At 47.3% G+C, this 19126-nt stretch overlaps 1 protein-coding gene across 1 annotated transcript in view; it reads left to right on the top strand.

Annotated features, from left to right (window-relative positions):
- The window catches only part of Mycbpap (MYCBP associated protein), a 30579-nt gene extending 12002 nt beyond the window's left edge, over positions 1–18577 (top strand). Inside the window, exons 3-21 of the mRNA XM_013036737.1 lie at positions 3368–3495; positions 4796–4955; positions 5082–5185; positions 5898–6081; positions 6624–6772; positions 7077–7218; positions 8934–9049; positions 9132–9244; positions 9479–9529; positions 9658–9769; positions 10552–10741; positions 11200–11387; positions 12503–12649; positions 13291–13707; positions 14380–14501; positions 15186–15301; positions 15914–16059; positions 16205–16378; positions 18484–18577. Of these exons, the coding sequence (XP_012892191.1) occupies positions 3368–3495; positions 4796–4955; positions 5082–5185; positions 5898–6081; positions 6624–6772; positions 7077–7218; positions 8934–9049; positions 9132–9244; positions 9479–9529; positions 9658–9769; positions 10552–10741; positions 11200–11387; positions 12503–12649; positions 13291–13707; positions 14380–14501; positions 15186–15301; positions 15914–16059; positions 16205–16378; positions 18484–18567 (2843 nt within the window). The 3' untranslated portion in view covers positions 18568–18577. The remainder of the gene's footprint in view (positions 1–3367; positions 3496–4795; positions 4956–5081; positions 5186–5897; positions 6082–6623; positions 6773–7076; positions 7219–8933; positions 9050–9131; positions 9245–9478; positions 9530–9657; positions 9770–10551; positions 10742–11199; positions 11388–12502; positions 12650–13290; positions 13708–14379; positions 14502–15185; positions 15302–15913; positions 16060–16204; positions 16379–18483) is intronic.
- The last annotated feature ends 549 nt before the right edge of the window (positions 18578–19126 follow it).

The raw sequence follows: 19126 nt of genomic DNA, 5'->3' as shown, positions 1-19126 counted from the left end.
GAAAGTTGGTGAGAGTCTTATCTCTAATAGCCACCTGAAAACTAGAAGTGACGCTGTGGTTCAAGTGGTAGAGCGCTTGCCTTGAGCTGAAGAGCTCAGGAACAGTGCCCAGACCCAGAATTCAAGTCCCAGGACTAAAAAAAAATTAATTTTGTTGACCAAAACCCCTGTCTTGATATGTCTCTTATTAAAGATTGATGTGGTGTCTTAAAGATTAGAGTACCTTTGTATGAAAATGTCATAATAAAAACTTATTTTCTGAAATTAATATTTGCTAATGAAATCTTTTTTGGGTAATATTGGTGTTTGAGCTCAGTACTTCGTTCTTGCTAGAAAGGTACTGTATTGCTAAACCAGACCTCCAGCCACATTTTTCCTTTATTTTTTTGAATAAAATTTTATGTGGGAGTAGGGGGGGAAGAAAAAAAAAGATTTTATGTGCTTGGGGCTGCACTGGATGCCCTCTTGCATTGCTGGGATCACAGACCTGAACCACTAAAAATGTTCTTAAAAAAATACAAAAAGCAGAGTCCTTTGAGCAGCAGTAGATAAAACACCCTAACACAGGGCTTGGGTTTTTCTTCTGTTTGTTTTGCATACAGCCTTACCTTAAAGTGTTCTGAACCAGAGGGGAAAAGACAAACAAGATGTACCTTTGAACGGGTGAAGCCACCTGTAGGAAGGCAGGGAGTGTGTGTCCTCTTCTGCCCCATGTGATGTCAGCATCCTCCATTCTGGCTGCTACTTGACAGAAGTTTAGATCTCACTTTTCCCCGGGCCTATGAGCCATTGTCATCATCCATCAGTTCATTATCTCCTGCAGACTCTTGAGTAATCTGGTCCTCAATCTCACAGTCCCTAGGCTACCTGTTGGCCTGCCACTGCCCCCAAGTAAACACAGGAGTCCTTGGCATGGCTCACTAAGCTCTTGGTGCTTTGGCTTCTACTTCCTGCTTCCTTTCTGCTTCCTACTTTCACCTCACTACACCCCAGCTATTTTTCCATGCGTGCTTTGAGTTCCAGGATGATAACCCCCTCTCCTGTGTCTCTGGGCCTCCCTGTGCAGCTCCCATTGGAACCTTTGGGCCAAAATGCCATTTCACATCTCTGGCTTTCCATTTAAACATCTCTACCTTAGGAAAGTTCCCTGATCATTCTATAAGGTGGGCTGGGTTCCATGGGTCTCCCCTAGTGCCCCAAGATCTGACAGTCTTGTTTCCTAGGGGAAACCTAGCCACCCTAGTCTGCAAAGATGGAGATTCTTGTCTCCTCAGAACCTAGCCCAGTGCCTGGTGTGTGGAAGCTGCTTACACCACCATTAGGAAATGGAATACTATGAAATAGGTGGTCAGTGGTGAAGCATATGCATTTTCACCAGTGTCTTAAGATTCATGATTCCTTTACCCAGAATAGATGGGTGCCAGCACCGGAGGAGGCTCAATACATGTCTGGTCTGGTTGTCCCAAATCACTGAACCACCAGGATTGCATTTTTAAGTCCTGGGCTCTATATAGTAATCAGGAAACTGCATTTGTAAAACTCAGAGGCTAATATTTATAAGCCATTGCTTTAGTTTACTTTCTCTTCTTTTCACAAATAGAAGATGAGGCCCAGAGAGGTTAAGGTGGTCCAACCTATAAGTAACACAGCCTGAAACAGGATCTGTCTGTCTGTCTGTCTGTCTATCTATCTATCTATATTATCTACACAGAGAGATGTATTAAGTGGCATTAGCATTTGTACTCAGAGCCTCATGCTTGCTAGTTAGATGCTCTTTTTACTGCTGAGCTATGCCTCCAGTCCTTTGTTGTGTGCTGGTTTTTCTTCTCTTTTTCCCTTTCTTTTCCTTTCCTTCACTTCCCTTTCCTTTCCTTCTTTCCTTTCCTTTCCTTTCCTTTCTTCTCTCCTCTCCTCTCCTCTCCTCCCTCCTTCCTTCCTTCCTTCCTTCCTTCCTTCCTTCCTTCCTTCCTTCCTTCCTTCCTTCCTTCCTTCCTTCTTTCCTTCCTTCCTTCAACCAGAAAACCAGAAGTGGCTCTGTGGCTCAAAGTGGTAGAGTGCTATCCTTGAGCAAAAGAGCTTGAGGACAGCACCCAGGCCCTGAGTTTAAGCCCCAGGACTGACAAAAAAAAATCTCATATACTCCTGCTTGAGCTAGCTTTGAACTGCTGGTCCTGGGGCTTGAACTCAGGGCCTGGGTGCTGTTCCTAAGTTTCTCTTGCTCATGACTAGCACTCTACCACTTGAGCCACAACACCACTTCTCACTTTTTGTGAGTAGTTTAGTGGAGATAAGAGTCTCACAGACTTTCCTGCCTGGGCTGGCTTTGAACTGCGATCCTCAGATCTCAGCCTTCTGAGTAGCTAGGATTACAGATGTAAGTCATCAGCACATGGGTGTACTGCTTATTTTTTGAGACAGTCTGGCTTCCTGCCCAGGTGCACACCAAACACCATCTACTATGTCATATTTCCCATCAGAGCTAGGATCACAAGTGCATGCCACCATGTCCAGTCCCTTAACTTTTCTGCCCAGGCAGACCTTGAACTGTTATTCTCCCAATTGCCATTTTCCAAGTAGTTTACAGATGTAAATCACCAGGATCTAGCTGGAAACAGCATCTTTTGTGTGTACGTGTATGTCATTCCTGGGGTTTGAACTCAAAGCCTGTGCATTGTCCCTCAGCTTTTTCTTGCAAGGCTATCATTCTACCACTTGAGCCTCAGCTCTACTTCCAGCTTTTTTGGTGGTCAGTTGGAGATAAGAGGTCACAGGACTTTCCTGCCCAGGCTGGCTTCGAACTGGGATCCTCAGAACTTATCCTGAGTAACTAAGATTATAGGTAGGAGCCACTGGCATCCAGCAAGATAGCATCTTTTGATCTCAAGTTTCATGCAGAAATCTCAGACTCTGTTGAAGTCCAAGAGGGAGTGGGCAGGGGGGCCCTAAAGACAGATTCCCATCACCCCACTAAAGTGCCTCCCATACCATCATAGCAACCTCTGCTGTCCAGCTGGCTGGCCTGGTCACCCTGCAGTCTAATATGGATTTGTTTATTGTTTGAGATGAAATCTCCCTATGTAATCCAGGGTGGTTGAACTTACCATCCTTTAGCCTCCTGATATCTGGGATTATATTTGCTACTACATTCCGCTATTTCTTTGCTTTTCTCATGGTGGTAGGGATTGAGTCCAGGACTTAACTGTCTTATACATTGCTAGGCAAGTGCTCTACCTCTGTGCTGCAGCTTCAGTCCTAGACTGACAGTTTTGATTTTATATATATATATATATATATATATATATATATATATATATATATATATATATATATATATATCTGAATGTGGCTTAATTTTTCTGCTCTTCAGACAGGAAGCGGGCAAAGGCCCCTGAACAGCCAACACCCCCCATTCAGGAAGAGCCGGAGCCTGTTAGCAATGTCCTACAAGGAGATGATATTCTTGCTTTAGGTATTAAGAAGGAAGACTTGGAGAAGGTAAGGGTGAATGAAATTCAGGGTTCCCGGGGCTGGGGGTTTAGCCCAGCGGAAGGGCGCCCGCCTGGCGCCCGCAAGGCCCTGAGTTCGATTCTCAGCCCTGGAAAAAAAAGAAAAGAAATTCAGGGTTCCCTCACTGTGGACCCCTTTCCCTGCCAGCCTGTGTAGGCTGGAATATCAGCCGTGCTCACTGTGTTTCCACTGGTTCCCTGCTCAGAAGGAGTGTCTGATTCCATGGAAAAGAAGCCATTGACCACAAGTTTTCACTTTAGCATCCAAAGGAATGCCTGTGCTGTTTTTTTTTTTTTTTTTCCTGAGATTTTGTAGAACCACAGAGGACAGGAGCAAATGAGATATCAGAGAGGCATGTGCCATCAGGTTCATTTCCCAGGTAGGAGATGAGTGTATACATCCAAGGCAAAGACATGGATAAGGCTGTTTACCCCCTGCCTTTTTTATTTTTAAACCTGAACTCTGTGGAAGTAATTAGCTGTGATTTTTTTCTTCTCCAGGTGGTTCCAGTGTTTCTTATCTGTTACATAGGCATTTCTTTATTATTATTTATTTTTTTGTCATGCGTGGGGCTTGAACTCTGGGCCTGGGTGCTGTCCCTCAGCTCTTCAGTTCAAGGCAAGTGCTCTACCACTTGATCCACAGTGCTACTTCCATTTTTTTTTTTCTGGCAATTAACTGGAGATTAGAGTCTCATGGACTTTCCTGCCCAGGCTGGCTTTGATCTCAGCCTCCTGAGTAGCTAGGATTACAGGCGCAAGCCACCAACACCTGGCTAGTATTATTAAGTAGTTGCACGAAGACGTTTCAATTCAACAAATAAATTTAGAGGTACAAAGCATCTTGATCAGTGTCACCTCTTCCATCTTTCCCCATCCCTGCCAACCCAAGCTATATTCTCAAGTTACTTGGCTGCATCTTCCAGCATGTACAGTGACTGTGTTCTGCCCTTCCTCTCTCCATTCTTCTGCCTTCTTCCCTTTGACCCTCCTACCACTGACAAAACATGGCTTAGCTTCCTGACGTCCATTTTGTCAAACTAGCTAGTGTTCAGAGGAGTTACACCACTGGGATCCTACCATGAGTATGCCATACTTTAGTCCATTTACTTGTATTTGTATATATATATGCATATGACCCTACATTGATATTTCTTCTCTGGGACATCTGGTTGGAGCTGGGGAAGCGTAAGCCTTGGGGAAATCTCACCCTGAGAGACTGAGGCAGAAGGGCTGGGTGGTGCTCTTTCTCCTCATCCCAGATGACATGCTCTGTTGTTTCTCTTCAGCAACACATACCTCAACTTATTAGGCCAGAAGACAAGCCTGCTATTACCCAGAAGTTTATCATCCGTAAGCTCAAACCCAAGGATTTGAGGAAGAAGGTTTCCCACTTGGTAGCACATTCTACTAATCCGGACATGACCGCCAAGCCCCTGGATTATTCTGGTATGGCTTGTTTTGGCTCTGGCACCACTAGGCTTTGAAGAAAAGCCTAATCTCTGAGCAAGTCACCCCCTGGGTAGTTTATATCTGCTATCCACAGCCCATCTTTAATCCCTCTTTTCCTTTCAGGTCTAGGTGACAAATTAGATGATGGTGACCAGATCCTACCTCATCATATCTTGGGGAGTCTCCAGGATTTCAAGAGAATTGCACTTGCTCGAGGGAACATCAAGGTAGGTTTGTTCAGAAAGGCCTGGCCTAGAGAAGTCACCATTTTAATGTGCCACCTGCAGGACCAAAGCAGGTGTGAGCTACAGAGACTCCAGTCTCTGGGCCTGAAGTCTGAGATGAAGATGACAAGTGACACCAACTCCCACGAAGCGATTTGCTTTCATTGTAAGCCACAAGATTTCCTATAGGGATGTAGAGCTAGCCTCGTGGAACCTAGAACTGAGAAGGCCAAACCCAGAAAGGTATCAGGACTCCAGGCCTAGATCCTTCCTCGGTTCTTTTGGCTGCACTGTGCTGATGTCATTGTTCCTTCTCTAGAGACGGGGCTGCTGTCCTCAGCATGGTGGAGAGTGGTGGTGTCTCACAGACCGTGGGACCACCTTCCCATCATGCAGCACTTCTCTCTCTCAAATCCTTCACATTTGTTGGGCACCTGGAGAAAGGTGCAGTTCAGGAGTTGTGTGGGACAGAGCCATAGTCTTAAAAGAAAGTTCCCTTTCCGGTGGAGAAGGAGCTGACAACCACTTTCAAGCCCCCCCCACCCCAGGTTCTGCCATTAAATTTCTGTCACTTGTCTCCTTACAGTCTTGAAGAAGAGGGATTCTCAGCAGAGTAGAACAGCAGCAGAGGTCTGAGTTTCAGGAAATCTCTGCTGGGCCCCAGGTCAGAGCTTCCCCCTCGCCCCACTTTGTATGCCCGTGTTGTACTTTTCAGCTGGCTGAGATGATACACATAGAGCCCTATCAGAAGACTGTCATCTCAGCTAAAGAAGAGCCAGAACCAAAGGCCCCAAAGGAAGAGAAGAGACCTCCCTGGGCCCCACCTCCTCAACACAACTCTCTGAAAAACTGGCAGAGGCATGTCACCCTGTGGAAGAAGCAGCAGGAAGCCCTCAGCGGTGAGCAGCACAGACCGGGCCCCTGCCTGGCCTCCATCTGGCTTGGGGATTCTACTGTATGCTTTTTCTTTCCTCTACCTGCCCAGAGCCTGGGATCAAGCTGACCACATTTGTGCTGATCACTTCCAAGAGCTTCTTCCTCTCAAGGCTAAGTAGGTCCCAAATCAGGCCTGGGAGTAGGCTGCTAGCTGCATTTTTTCCCCTTTTTCTTCTTAATGCTGATATTAGGGCATGAAATCAGAGCATTGTACCTCATTTGGCTTGCTTTTTTTTTTTTTTGGCCAGTCCTGGGGCTTAAACTCCAGGCCTGGATGCTGCCTCTGGGTACCTTTTGCTCAAGGCTAGCACTCAACCACTTGAGCCACAATACCACTTCCAGCGTTTTCTGTGATTAATTGGAGATAAGAGTCTCAACAGACTTTTCTGCCTAGTCTGGATTTGAGCCTTGATCCTCAGGTCTCAGCCTCCTGAGTAGTTAGGATTATGGGAGTGAGTCACTGGTACCAGCTTTACAGCTGCATTTTTATCTCTCATTGTTCTAGAGCATCTGAACAAGCCTGTGAATGATCTGCTGATGCATAGTGGGGAGACCTACAGACGGATCCAGGAGGAGCGGGAACTCATTAGCAGAGTACTTCCAATGCAATATAATGAGAAAGTGAGGACTCGACCCCTAAGTGCCCTGGCATGGGTGCCCTGGCGCAGGGTGGCTTGCCTCAGGTTGCCTAGTTGGGGAATCTATCCATTGCAAAAAGACATTGTTAAACCCTCCACTCAGTTCTGTTATGGACATGTTTGGGGGCTGGAAAAGCTGTAGTGGGGTATCCTGAACACGGGGGTAAGTGGGTGCTTCGCTTCTACCACCAGGGTGGGAATGGCTCCTCAAAGGAAGTGTCTGTGGTCAGTGGTACTCTTGTCTTCCCAGACCCCTCCCAGCCTCTAGCCAAGGTGTTAAGATGACCTACTGCTTTGTCCTTCCTTGCCAGTGCTGCAAGACCGCTGCTGGGTTCTGGAGCCCACTGGAATGCTTGGGCGATGAGATGACAGGTGTAATCATGACCAAGACAAAGACACAGTATGGCCTCGTGGAGCCCATCACTCACATCAGGAAGCCCTGCTCCATCCAGATGGAGATAGGTGAGGAACGGGGCTTTCAGCCCACTAGCTTCTTGTGCCCTGTGCAGGATGCACATCTGTGTGGTAGCATAGCTCTGCTGGGAGACAAACTTGGGACCCAAGCCAGATTTGTTGAGGCCTTGGGTGAATGACCTTCCAGAGGTCCAGTCCCGGCTTCTGTAAAGCAGCAACAGAAGTGGTAGGAAAGGCAGGGTAGGAGACTGGGCCATTGAGGAATTCTGAGCGTTGATATCTGTAGTGTGACCAGTGGCCAGTTAGTATAAACCTGAGACTTCAAAGACTAGTGTTTTTTGTTTGTTTTTTTTTAAAGTTTAGACTGGTGCTGGTGGCTCATGCCTGTAGTACAAGGTACTCAGGAAGCTGAGATTGGAGGCTCATGCTTCAAAGCCAGTCTAGGCAAGAAAGTCCATGAGACTTTTCTTTTGTTGGTCATGGGGCTTGAACTCAGAGCCAGAGCTCTGTCGCTGAGCTCTTTTTGCTCAAGACTAGTAGTGCTCTACTACTTTGAGCTACAGATCCACTTTTTTCTGGTTGTTAATTGGAGATGAACAACCTTTCCTGCCTGGGCTGGCTTTAAACCATGATCCTCAGATCTCAGCCTCCTGAGTAGCTAGGGTTACAGGCATGAGCCACCAGTGCCTAGCTTCCACGAGACTTTTATCTCCTTACTTGCATAAAGGCAGAAGTGGAGTTGGGACTGAAGTGATAGAATATAAGCCTGTGGAAAAGCTCAGGGATAGTATCCAGGCTCTGATTTCAAGCACCAAAAAAGTAGATATATCTATATATAGATATCTATTTGGATAGAGATAGATACATAGATACATAGATAGATATCTTTCTGGGTGCTGGTGGCTTATACCTGTAATACTAGCTACTCAGGAGGCTGAGATCTGAGGATCAGGAGGTTGAGATCTGAAGATCAAAGTTCAAAGCCAGCCTGGGCAAGAAAATCTGTAAGACTATCATCAAATAAAACTATTCAGAAAAGCCAGAAATGGCACTGTGGCTCAAGTGGTAGAGCGCTAGCCTTGAGCACTAGAAGCCCAGGGACAGCACCCATGCTCTGAGTTCAAGCCTCATATAGTTAGATAGATGCAGCTATCTATATATATCATATGTATGATATAGTCTATCAATCCATTTTATACTGATTCATGTGAGATGATAATTTTGATGTACTGACTTAGACAAATATTAAAATGACTCTCACCTCTTCTATTTCAACCTGGTATCTAGAGAATTTGAACTGGTATTCATGGTTGGCATTGTATTTTGGCTTTAGAGCCCACCAGTTTATCTGGGCTCAGGTCCTGGCTAAGGTGACTTTCTGAATTCCAGTGAGATATTTGATCTTTCTGGTCTTTAGTTCCCCAGGTGAGGACTACTCAGGGTTATGAGTGGGGGTTAAAAGAGACATGCTATGTATTAAAATATTCTGATCTATTGTTAATCAACCACCAGTAGGCAGCTGCTATTGTTATTTTGATGGTACTGCAAAGATTTGGCTGTTTGGGAGGTAATTTTCCAAGAGTCCAGTGTGGAGCTGCTGAGGAGTTATGAGGAGCAGCCAGCTGCCCCAGGGAAAAGGCTAGATTCATCATCATTCTCAGAAACTCTATTAGGAAGGCTGTTTTCAGGGCTCCTGGATAGTAGGTGCGGAGGGGTGGAATAGCAGCCTGTGCTGAGGGTCTTCTGATCCCTTCCCACTTTAGGATTACTAGATAAGAAGGATGCTTGGTACCGCTACACCTGGGACCGGAGTCTGTTTCTGATCTACCGACGCAAGGAGCTAAAGGACCTCATGGCTGAGCTGGATTTCAGCCAGCAGGTTAGTAACACTCTTCTCATGCCTGGGGTGGGAAATCTTCAGCTTCTAGTCAACTAATCTTTGCTATCCCTGTCCCTCCGAGGATATTGATGGCCTGGAAGTCGTAGGCCAAGGGCAGTCCTTCTCATCCCAAACAGTGGACGATTACTCAGTGTTTGAAAGGAACGCAGAAAGCTCCTCCTCGGAAGATACTATGTGAGTGGAGCCTGTGCTCCAGAGAGAGCTCCTAGAGGGTGTAGCCTGGGCAGGCTTCCCTCCCTGAATGCCTGGGTTCCATCCCAGCCTCTAGTGCTAGCTCATTCCAGCACCATGCTAGCTTTCCTATCACTGTCTGCCTTTTTCCAACAACCAGTATCTAATGGGCTTCCTCCACATGTTGTTTTATGAGTTAAATGGACTCTCCCGTGACTCCTGCTGTGTTCCTAACAGCTCAGAGGTCTCATCTCAAGGAATAGATGGGGAGAAGCTGAGCGGGAGCAGGTGGGTCACACACCACTGCTGGACAGAGCTGGTGATGGCTCTAAACCATCATGACAGTTTCCATGGGTTCCATGTGGCCTAGATGATGCAGCCCATGGGGAAGTTAAGTTATTGTTTTTTTCTTACAGAGATTTACTTAGCTGTTACCCTGATTCAGGCCCCATGCCTATTCTTGGCCCTTCTCTGATGTTCTGTGGGAAGCCTGCTGTCTGGATCAGAAACAGTAACCCAAAGGGCAAGGTAAACAACCTCACTTACTTGCAGCTCCAAGCTCACATGAGCAGCTCCAAGAGGTGTAGCAGTCATAAGGAGTCTGCATGATCTCCTATTTGTGTTTTTATCTGGTCACACATTGAGCGTGTCTGAAAATGGTAACAAGCAACACTGACTTGAGCAAGAATAAAATCATAAGATTGCAAAGAGAATGTCACAAGCTACTTCATATCTAGGATTCCTCCTCCCCACAAGAAGGCAACTAGCAAACTCTTGCATGCAGTTAGGGTCTTAGGATGATGCTGAAGTATATTCTGCAGATGCTGAGAAGCAGAAATGTTCATTGGGTCTGGGAACTGGTGGCTCACACCTGTAATCCTAACTACTCAGGAAGCTGAACTCTGAGGATTAAGGTTCAAAGCCAGCCCAGGCAGGAAAGTCTGGAGTCTCTCATCTCCAATTAATGACCACAAAGCCTGAAGTGAAGCTGTGACTCAAGTGGTAGAGCACCAGCCTTGAGCAATAAAGCTAAGGAACAGTACCCAGACCCTGAGTTCAAGACCTAGGACTTGTTAAGAAAAAAAGAAAGAAAAAGAAATGTTTATTGTGTATGTATAACATATATTTCTCACTATTGATGGTAACCTCAGAGGCACACACTATTGAAGTTCTAAAGCACTTGGAAGGTGGCCAGGACCTGGAGACTTCTAGTACAAAACCCAAAGAAGTCCCAGGCAAACTAGGATGAGTTGGTTTACCTTAGGGCAGGACCTCCAGCCTAGATGGTTCTCATACCTGCCCTTTCCCAGAGGAATGTTGGAATTGCTGTTCGCTTGACTTTCGAAAATCTTGAAGGGGAGAAAACATCTTCAGAACTGACCGTGGTCAACAATGGCACTGTGGCCATTTGGTACGACTGGCGACGACAGCCACAGATGGACTGTTTCCAAGACCTGAAGAGAAATAGGATGCAGAGATTTTACTTCAACAACCGGGAAGGTACTGCAAGCTGCCCTCTTCTTGATCCAGCTCCTGTTTTTTTTGTCTTTCTGTGTCTGGGAGATGAGATCTGCTAATTAACGACAGCTCTTGCAAGTTTTAAGCCCTTTATCTCCTGGTCCTGACCCTCCCCCCACATTTCTTCTGAAATATGTGTTCTATGTATTGGGAGAATGATAAACTCTTGAGAACACAGGTGAAGAACCTCCCCCCTTCCCTCCCCCCACTCCCCGACCAGATTGTAGAAATGTTCTATGTGCACAGACCCAGGGCCTAGACTGACCAACCACCCTTGTTGGCATTCAAAGTCACACATTCCAAACTAGGTAAACTAGGATGGCTGGTCACCAGACCTAGGCCATAATGAAACTTAGTGAACTAACTCTGGGGCTCAGTGAACTTTGCAGGGCTCAGCTAGCTCCTACCGATTGAAAACCTCTGCCTTTTGTCCCTCACAGGTGTAATTTTGCCTGGAGAAATGAAAAAGTTTACCTTCTTCTTCAAGTCAGTGAATGCTGGGGTCTTTAGGGAATCCTGGGAGTTTGGAACCCACCCTACCCTTCTGGGAGGTTCTATCCTGCAGGTCAACCTTCTCGCAGTCTCCCTGGCCCAGGACATTTTTAGGGAGGAGAGGTTGTCGCTGGAGGTAAGGGACCCAGAACCTAATTCGCTGAGGACACAAGATATGCTATCCTGGTGTTCTTTCTGGAACTGCCTGCCGGTGGGGATCTTATTTCTTCTAGCCCAAGTGTGTACATGCGTGCACACGCACATGCACACACACACACACACACACACACACACACACACGGTGAATATTTCACCAACAGGTGACTACTATTACTCAACAAACACCTCTCCGGGCTTTGTGATGTAGGCAGGTGGGGCGGGGCTAGTGCAGGACAGCATGCCAGCCCACTGTGTTTAATGCCCATTAAGTTAGAAAGAAATGAGCCTCAGAGCCCCAGGGTGCAGAGTCTGTGGAAGTACTTACAGAGTCCAATCGGATCATGTGACTCCTTTATGGTGCCCTTGGTTTGTTCACTGTTATCTGATACTGTACAAGTGGAACAGTATTTGACTGACAAGGTTTTCAAACCAGATACGATTTCCAATAGCATATTTCCCCAGCCCACTTGGTAAGCCAATGCCCTGGACTGAGTGTGAGGTGGGACCTGGGAATCTACTGCCCACATCCCCCAATTAGTCTTGGTGTGGTCATTTCTTGCTGTGGTTCTTGAGATTCTATGGAAAGCTGTGCTTTTGTGGTCCCTGTGGCCCTGCAGACCCAGCTACCTATTTCAGTGGGCAAAGTGGTGACATGTCAGGTTTGCTCTACTTGCTGACTAACGGAGAGATGCATAAAAAAATGTTCTTCTACTGGGTTTCTGGGATCCCGACTGCATGGTGCCCAAGTGTGTTCCCTGGCCCCTGCCCTGTCTTCCTCATCTAGGGGAAATGCAAACCCAGTGCACGAACACTGTCCCATCAGACTGGTGTCTCCATCTTCTCATTCCTCTTTTAGGGAACTAGGATATTTTGACAGACCCAGAGGTTTTTTGAGTCTTAGAATAGCTGTGTGTGGATAAGTAATATATATATAGAGAGAGGGGGGGGAGAGAGACAGACAGACAGACAGAGACAGAGAGAGAGACAGACAGAGACAGACAGACAGATGAGGACAGGAAAGCCTCATCTGGAAGGGACTACATGGGAGCTGAGAGATTGGGCTGCCATCTGGTATCACTTTCCCTTCTCCAGAACGAGCTGAATGCCCAAGAGGCAGTCACCGTTGCAAAGAGTATGCTGGAGGAGATTCTGAGGGGGGTCTTGTCCCCAGAGCGCACACCATCCCCCGTGGATGCCTGTCTCACAGAGGAGCAATTATTTCAGCACAAGCATCCCCAGGTACAGGCCAGGCACTCCATGTTGTTCTCGGTGACTGTAGTAGCAGACCATCCTATGTGCCAGGACTTTTTTTTTTTTTTTTTGGGTCCAGTCGTGGGGCCTGAACTCTGGGCCTGGGCACTGTCCCTCAGCTCTTCAGCTCAAGGCTAGCGCTCTACCACTTGAGCCACAGCGCCACTTCCGGCCTTTTTCTTTTTGCTTATGTGGTGCTGAGGAATCAAACCCAGGGCCTCAGGCATGCAAGGCAAGCGCTCTACCACTGAGCTACCTTCCCAGCCCCATGTGCCAGGACTTTTATGAGTAACTTACTTTCTCTTCAGAGCAGTCCAGTGACACATCCTTTCTGTTTCTGTCCACATTAACAGCAGCCATTATTGTGCCCAAGTTGCTGTTTAGCAAGCTGATACTGAATGGGAATAGACAAAATGTCATAACTCCTCCACTCCAACCCATCTTTTCTGGAGGCCCAGTTTTAAATGGGATATGCTTAGGTTGAAGGGGAAATGGGTGAGTCCCTCTGGCCATTGGCTTCCTTTCTGCCTCCTACTCAAGGCAGTGGGAGAAACCCCAGCTGACTGGCATGGGCCCAGGGTGCCTGGCCAGCCTCTCCCTTACTTGTTGCCTCTTAACCTCTGCTGCAGTTGTATTACAAGCATCAAGTGATACAAAATTTGCACCAGTTGTGGCATGAGTATATAATCCTGCCCTTCAAAGCCCAAGACCTCCGGCTAAACCAGGATGAGCACCTGAGCCCCAAGGCCCGTGGCACCACAGCTCCAACAGCCTATAAGGGAAAGAAGAGCCCAGCTGAGCACCTGGCCCACATTAGGAGCCTTCTCATGGAGCCATCTCAGCAGGAGCGTGATGGCTACAGGGACTCCCGGGATTCTTCCCTGCCCCAGAGGCATGGAGGAGACCTCAGGTTCTCTCAACGGAGGAGCATCATAGAGGAGGTCCTGGTGGAGGAGAGCCCAGAACTGGAGGACACCAGGAACCCTTGGGAGTCAGACAGCCTGCCCCTGCCTGAGTGGAACCTCAGTCTGGTGGACTTCAGAAAGGTACTCCCCCTCCTTTTCCTTCTCCCCCTCCTCCCCCTCTTCTCCCTCCTTCTGCTGCTTTTCCTCCTCCTCCTCTTTTTCCTTTTCCCTTCTTCCTTCCTCTCCTCCTCCTACCTCTTCTTCCTCTTCATTTTCTTCTTCCTCTTCCCCTTCTCCAACTTTTTCTTTTTTTTTTTTTTTTTGTACCATTACTGGGGCTTGATCTTGGAGTCTCGCGCTCTTAGCTCATGGCTGGTGCTCTATCACTTGAAACACGCTTCCAGTTCCCAGAAAGATGCTTCCAAGACTCAGAAGGGGTTGGTGGAAAGTAGCACTGAACAGCAAGATGTGGTGAACTGGCCCTGAACCCACAGGGAAGGGCCCAGCCAGAAGCTCCCTTTGACCAAAGGATAAAGAGATCAAATCTTCTAAGAGAACAAAGAAAACGATCTTTGGGGCCAATTTGCTCATAGGTTGTAGGAAGGATTCCCTCCGTGATTCTGGAAAACCTTGGAGAAGGGGGTTGATAGGTGGGGAGCTCCCAGGCCACCACAGAGTGTACCCCAGCCTCTTGGTTTCTGCTTCATTTACCTGTCCCCTTGTCACTATGCCAGACACTGGAGGACACTGAGGTCCCTTGGAGCCCTGGGGTAGAACAGTTAGTGATCCATGATGCCCATGACTGTTAACTAGGCAGTGATGACACTCCCTGAGGAGCACCAGAGAGAAAGTGCCCTAGCCCAGCTCAACAAGGCAGCACTGGAGCTGTGCCAAGATCAGATGCCATTGCAGTCCAACCTCCTGCACCAGCTGTGGTAGGTGCCCCCCCCCGCACCCCAGTTGAGTTGTATCTGGGCAGAGATCCTGGACTAGCAGTCCAAGACTCAAGGGGCTGAGCTCCACTTGAGCTCAATTTGCCATACTCTGGAATCTGCTTCTTCTCCTCTCCCCTCCCCCCCACCATTTGGCTGTAACCTCAAGGCAACAGTCAAAGCAGGGATGTTTCCCCCTTTCTCTTCTCACTGAGATGAAGAATGAGGACAAAAAGAGAAGGTAAAGAACACCAAGTGGCAGGTTCAGTAAATGTGTTGCGTCTCTCTTGTCAACATTGTCTATTTAGCACTTGCTTGGATAGGTGTGGGAACCCATCAAACATGGCCCCTCCCTGGAGCCTCATGCAGGAAAGCTCATGCAAGGCTCACGCCTTCCAGTGGCACTGGAGCCATGGCTCCAAGCTGGAGTTTAGACTGCTGAAGTAGAACTGAGTTTATGCAGGCCTCCGAACCCTCATCCTAGACCATCTTTTCTTGGTTATTGCTTCAGGGCAGCCAGACTCCCATCTGAGCACTTAACACGGTGCTAGGGAGGGTGCTGGCTACTTGGTGACCTCATAGCAATCTGGGAGTTCTTGGCACTGGGGTCTTTGAGACACCTGAGTGTCTGCATGTTCAGGGACAAATGAAGAATGATGGCCTTTTTCAATGTGTCTTGCTCTCTAGTTTGCAACTGTGGCGTGATATGATTGACAGCATGGTGGGCCATTCTCTATGGCTAAGGGTTGTGCTAGGCCTGCCTGAGAAGGAGACCATCTATGTGGAGGTTCCAGAAGAGACAGGTCAGTCATCCTTCGGGCACATTTCCGTGTGATTTTCCCCAGCTCTCTGCCCTGATGCCTCTGGTACCTTTGCCATTTGTCCTCCTGTGGTGGACACTGCCAGGTTGAGTCCATGGAGTGGGTCCTTGTCACCATTCTATCAGAATTTGAGACCTAGAAGCTGCCTCTGTGACCATTGTAGAGAAGTTCCTTGTCTTGCAAAAGTAGAGTCCCAGAGACTATATGTGGAACTGGGTCAACAACCTAGGTCTCTTGATCCAGATGCTTAAATGGGGTTCTTGAGGTAAGCATTGTGGTGCTGAAGACTCTCCTCTGCTCTCAATGTGTGGGAATTCTCCCGAGTCTGCTGAGAACAGGGTTCAAAACCATTGCCCTTGTGTGTGTGTGTGTGTATGTGTGTGTGTGTGCATGCACACACACATGCACCTGTGTGTGCCCATACTGGGTCTTTGAACTGCAAATCCTCAGATCTCAGCCTCCTGAGTAGGTAGATTTGCAGGTGTTGAGCCAGTGCCAGGTTAAGGCCATTCCCTTTTATTATCCCATGTTGTCTCAGCCTTGTCATAAAGTCACAGGAGCCTACTACATGTGTCTTCCACTTATCTTCTTTAGGTCGAAAATTATCTCCTACTTCAGAAGCCAAAACACCAACCGTGAAAGTTGGGAAAGAAGAACGAAAAGGAGCAGCCCAAGAAAAGAAGCAATTGGGAGTCAGAGAGAAAGATGACAAAAAAGGACTCAAGACACCAGGGAAAGAGGCATGCTGGGACATGGTTGGGTTCCTAGCCCTGGGTTGGGCTGGGAAAGGTAGGCAGCTCAAAGGCCAGCTCTCCCAGAGAGCTACTGGGGAGAGAAACTGCCCTGGAACCACTGAAGGCTGTGTCTGTCCATCTCTCCAAGCAGGACCGGCTCAATAGTAAGAAGCAGAAGGCCAAAGACGAAAAGAAAGTAATCAAAACTTCAAGTCGAGACAGGCTTGCCTCAGAAGATCCTGCAGCAATGGACACGACCACATCTTCCCAGGAGCCAACGGATCCCCAGGTCATGGAGAAGTACATCCGACGGCTGTACACAGAGGTGAACCCTTGCCCCATTCATTCCACTTATCCCACCAGTGTGTGCCCTGTTTCGTCAGTGGACCATCATTCAGAAACTTGAGGAGAGATGGAGGGTGGCCAGGGAGAGAGCCTGAGGCTGGGGGAGCAATATACAGAGGAGAAAGGAAGCTCACTTAGTGGGAAGAAAGAGCAGCTGCAGACAAGGCATGTGGGTGGCCATGTGAGGTTTTCTCTGTGAGCTGAAAAATCACGTAGATTTGGCATGGAGGAGTGACATGGGTCTACTTAAGTTCTTAAGAAGTACTCTGGCTGCCGTGCGGAAAACAGAATCTCAGGGAATAGAGAGGAAGAAGTCCTTTCCTTTCTGCTGTTTCCACCTCTCCTTGTGATGTTCACTCTGGGGATGTGTTTCTTGGGAGAAGAACACATTGAGTTGTCTTAGCTTTCTGTCGCTGTAACAAAATGCCACAGATGGGGTGATTTAAAAAGCAAGAAGTTTATTTTGAGACTAGGAAGTCCAAAGGCCTGGCACTGGGAAAGGCTTTGTGCTGCTTCAACTCAACTGTGGAAAGCAGAAGAGCAAGTAGGCATGTGAAAAAGGGGCGAAAGATAAGAGCCTTACTTCCTAACCAGTTAGAATCTCTTTGTAAGCATGGAACCAATCCTTGGAGATCCCGCCATGTCTCAACTGTGAGCATTTCAGTGGGAGCATCAGAAGGGACCAATGGCTTTAAAGGATAGCCAATTTGCATCCACTGAAAGACTTCTTCTTCTTTTTTTTTTTTTTTGACTGGTTCTGGGGCACTTTCCTTGAGTTCCTTTTTGCTCAAGGCTAGCGTCTTACTACTTGAGCCACAGCATCACTTCAGACTTTCTCTGTGATTAGAGATAAGAGTCTCATAGATCTTCAGATCTCAGCCTCCTGAGTAGCTAAGGTTATAGGTGCAAGCCACCGGTGCCTGGCTGGAAAGACTTCGTCATGCTCTGTTCTTAAGCACCAGTCCTTAGAGATTCACACAGGGTTTTTGTTTTTATCTTCTGATACTGTGGCTTTGGGAGAGGGAGAAGGGAGGTTTACAAAGCCACACTCGATGTGTCAGAGTATCTAATGGTGAGGATTTGTCTCTCTTGGATGTGGGCAGTTGGGGAGCTGGATTATATCATGGTGCATATGGTAACACTCCAGATTTTGCTTGATCAGAAGTTCCATTTGCTGCTGGTGACATCACCAAACTTTCTGATGCTTGATGGGGTCTAGAGAGTAAATAAAGGGCTCAGAGTATAAGCTGTTCCTTGGCTGTAGGATACTCTGAATCAATTTGCTCAGGCTTGTGTGGTCTAACCCCATTGGAGGGCTCTGTCTTGGAGACCTTCCAGTGTATGGATCTATGATCTTACAGGAAGGGCAGATGGCTGGTAAGCCAAGAGTAGAATTGGGACTGAGCCCAGTCTCACCCAGGTCTGAAAAATATAACTATTTACAAAAACACAAGTACAACTTTGGTTCCCTCATCTCCTGTTTTTTGTTTTTTTGTTTTTGTTTTTTTTTCTTTCTCCTTTTGTGGTGCTTGAGATTTTGAAATAAGGGCATCACACTTACAAAGGCTTTCTTTTCTTTCCTTTTTTTCTGGTCCTGGGGCTTGAACTTGGGACCTGGGCACTGTCCCTGAGTTTCTTTGTGCTCAAGGCTAGCACTCTACTTCTGGGTGAAATCAGAGACTCACGTGGGACTGGGAACGTAGCGTAGAGGTACAGTGCTTGCCTGGAATGCATGAACCCCTGAGTTCAATTCCTTGGTCCCACATAAACAAACAAACAGAACAGAACAAAAAGAGTCTCACAGACTTTCCTGCTCCTGGGCTAGCTTCAATCCTCAGATTTCAGCCTCTTGAGTAGCCAGGATTACAGGTGTGAGCCACCAATACCCAACCTCCATCCCTTTTTTGCTTTAGTTATTTTTCAGGAAAGGTCTTGCATTTTTCCTACTCATGGGCTCCTATGTACCTGGGATCACAGGTACTCACCACCACATCAGCCCTCTGTTTACTTTCTTGTAGCCAGACGACATGTAGGTACCTGCGGTATAACAAATTTTTGTGTGTGGTGTCTGTTCCATTCTTCTAGGTCTATGGGCTGCTAGAGTCCCTGCTGTCCGACATGATGGTCCTGGCTGACGAGATCAGCTCTATGACTGTCTACAACTCTTGAACCCAAGCAACCTCACAGGAAACATGTTAACAAGTCAATAAAAGACCTTTTGGTTTCTACCACTTGGGTTGTGCCTCTGAGTCTTGGATGTTGGATTGCAATGAGGTCAATTTATGACCTCCCATGTCCTTCCTGCCCTTAGATTCTCCTTCTCCTAGTTCCTGGAGCTGTTCCCATCTAGGGAAGTGATGTGGGGGTGACAAGTAGAAGAGCAAGTTTGTAGCAGGACAAGGAATGAAGTCAGGTGACCTGCCTTGGCCCACACTTTTAAGATCATGCCTCCTGGAGCTAGTCAGGTGTCATCACTGAATATGACAACATCTGTGACTACAAGTAGAACTCATAGGACTCCCTCAGAGCCTCCACTTCGCTTGGGCTCCCAAGTCTCCAACATGGCACTCGCTATGACTCTTAAACCCTAAAAGTTCACCCCCATTGGCCTCAGCCAGAAATCATTATTTTGGGTTCTGTTTGTTCCTTGTGGAAATCTATGAAGCCCTGAGCCATTTTTCTGCCATGATTGCACACTCCTTTACGTTATTTTTTTTTTTTTTTTTTT

Source organism: Dipodomys ordii, unplaced genomic scaffold (assembly GCF_000151885.1).
Source record: "Dipodomys ordii isolate 6190 unplaced genomic scaffold, Dord_2.0 Scaffold7, whole genome shotgun sequence".
NCBI classification, from domain to species: Eukaryota; Metazoa; Chordata; class Mammalia; order Rodentia; family Heteromyidae; genus Dipodomys; species Dipodomys ordii.
Note: the sequence above shows the minus strand (reverse complement) of the source record. Positions and strands in the feature narration are given on the sequence as shown.